The 2,524-nt window shown below is 42.8% G+C and overlaps 1 protein-coding gene across 1 annotated transcript in view; it reads left to right on the top strand.

Moving 5' to 3' along the window:
- Positions 1-1,330: 1,330 nt before the first annotated feature.
- The window catches only part of ZMYND19 (zinc finger, MYND-type containing 19), an 8,212-nt gene continuing 7,018 nt past the window's right edge, over positions 1,331-2,524 (top strand). The window contains exon 1 of the mRNA XM_009708485.1: positions 1,331-1,431. Coding sequence (XP_009706787.1) covers positions 1,331-1,431 — 101 coding nt within the window. The remainder of the gene's footprint in view (positions 1,432-2,524) is intronic.

Genomic DNA, 2,524 nt, shown 5'->3' on the forward strand with positions numbered 1-2,524 from the left:
TGTTGCCTATTTTGTTTTACCGGGGATACCAAATCCCCTGTGGGTGTACCCCACGAACCGGCCGCCAGCCCCCCGCTTCCTCCCGCCGCCTTCTGGGGGTGCCGGGGCCCCTTTGCCGTCCCTTGGGCCAGCGGTGCCTGTGAGGGCTTTGCTGTGGGACCGGTTTGCAGTGTTCCCGGGGGTGGAGGGAATTGCAATCTGTTGCTGAAGGTTGTTAATTTTATTTATTTTTTTTTTTCTGTGTGACTTGCTTAAATAAAACTGCTTATGGAAGTGCTCTGCCCTGCAACTTTCCTGCTTTGGGGAAAAAAAGTTTATTAAAATAGCAGTGTGAATGCTTTCAAGCAGGAAAAGTTCTGATTTTTTTCATTTTAAGTGAGCATTAGTTTAAATCAATTTATTATATAGTTTTTTTTTTTTGTTTCAGCTTTCTATTTGTATACTTTTTAAGAACTGATAATTTGTTTTCCCTTATTTGGTTTGGTGAACTTAAAAAATTTTTACTCTGCACATGGTCTTGGGTGAGAAAAAGTTCTTTTATTGTAACTTACTACGAGACCAGAAAAAATTTTTTTTTAATGTCCACTGAAAAAGGATAAGTGGATTCTACCAGGGCTTTGAAAGGGAAAGAATTCTTGGTTACAGAATCTTCTAAAACTAAGGCTTTTTTGGAGGAGGGACCACCTTTTGCTTAGTGCCTGGAGCGCAGCGGGTACTTCAGAGCTGCCCTTAGGAGTTTTAAGTGCTCTGGCAATGCTGCTACCAGAAAACACCGTATTTGCCTCTTCTCCCTCTGTGGTAGCTCACGGTAAGCATCTACTATTGCTGAGAGTGGTGATACACTGCGAGTATCCTAAATTTGTCTGGTCCTTAGTGCAGCTTGTGAGCATTAGAGCCAACACAAAGTTATGGAGTAGAGCTAAAAGGGCAGGACCACTCCTTTCACTAGCAACCCCTAATTACATTGGTGTAAAGCAATGCTGAAAACAAAGCCTTGGTGGCTTGCTGGTGGCTGTACGGAAAATCTGCACCAGAGCGGAGCATGGATCCGGGCCTTACAGGCTCACAACTGGATTCTTGCTGTTCTTTGTCCAAGCGGGACTCCTGCTGTGCACAGCCTCCTTTCTTCCCTCTCCCATCTTCATAAAGTACAACAGCAGAGCTGGTTGGTTCCCTTTGGAGGTTTGAAACAACTCAAATTCCATTAAGGTCAAGTGACCTCTAGGAGACAAGTGTTAAATGTTGGGTCCTTCCTGTATCCCAGTGGAGCTTGTGCTCTGCTACTCGATGCTGGATGTTCTCACAGCCTTTCCCTTTTCTCTAGGCTCGGATGGAGGTAGATGCTGATGGAAATGGTGCTAAAATATTTGCTTACGCATTTGACAAAAATCGTGGAAGGGGATCTGGCCGCCTCCTGCATGAGCTGCTGTGGTAGGTATTGTAAGGAGAGCTAAGTACTTTAAGGGTTCGCTAAAGTGGAGTTTCCCACCACCAACTTGTATGTTTATTTCTCTGCCTGTAGTATTTTAAGTCCTCTCAGGGGGCTTGCAGCTACACTCAGTTGGAAACCCAGCACAGGGTGTGCCCATAGATGTTATGGTTTGGGTTTGCACTGGGCCTTCAAACAGCAGGGAAAGCAGTGACAGGTGAGTATTATTCAGGTAGACACTGTTTAAATCTGAGAAATGCTACTAAAACTTCAGTTGGGGGTGGGGGAGCAGGGGATCGGTTCCATTTAATAGGTGAAGACTAGCCTTTTGAGGTTTTTTTTTGGTTTTCTGTGTTTTTTTTAATCTGGTGATAATCGGGTACACCTTACTGGCACCAGTGAGAACTGGCAGAGCACTGGAGAGAGAGAGAGCTTCTGATAACTTAAAACTTTGAGTTTTTTGTTTGGTCTTCTGGAAAGCTGCCTGAAGTGCTGCTGCTGATGCTTCGTATCAGCTGCTGCGTTTTATTTTCCATATTCGAAGAATCATTGCTTGAAATCCTTTGTAACTGCCCCATAAGTTTCAGAGGCCAGCTTACTTGCTTGTGAGAGATTAGCTCATCCAGTGAGCTGATATGTTGCTCTTTCTAGATGTGTTCACGGGTTTGTAGAAAAGATGGGGTATGCTAAATAGAACTGTTACTTCTTTTAAAAGCCCTTTTGGAGAAATTAAGGATGTTTTCTATTTGGGTCCATAAACTATACTTAGAAGTCACAGTGCCCAAGATATAGCTCTGTTTTCTTTATTGTTCCAGGTTATTTTTTTATTCCCCAATCCGGTCTCTGTACAAGAGGAGGGAGACAGGAAGAATATCAGAGACTATGATTACTGTTTACAATCTGCTTGTTAAATATGGATTTTAACCTGCATCTGTTAATGTTTAATTTTGTTGCACATGTAACTTTGGTGAAAATTATTATGAAATTGGCTACTGTATGTGGGGTAAATCACTGTCAGCTACTGCTAACTGTGAACCTAGTACAGTAATAATTGTCATCTGTAAGTAGCACTAAACAGCACCTTAAAATTATTCC

This window comes from Cariama cristata, unplaced genomic scaffold (assembly GCF_000690535.1).
Source record: "Cariama cristata isolate BGI_N322 unplaced genomic scaffold, ASM69053v1 scaffold25309, whole genome shotgun sequence".
NCBI classification, from domain to species: Eukaryota; Metazoa; Chordata; class Aves; order Cariamiformes; family Cariamidae; genus Cariama; species Cariama cristata.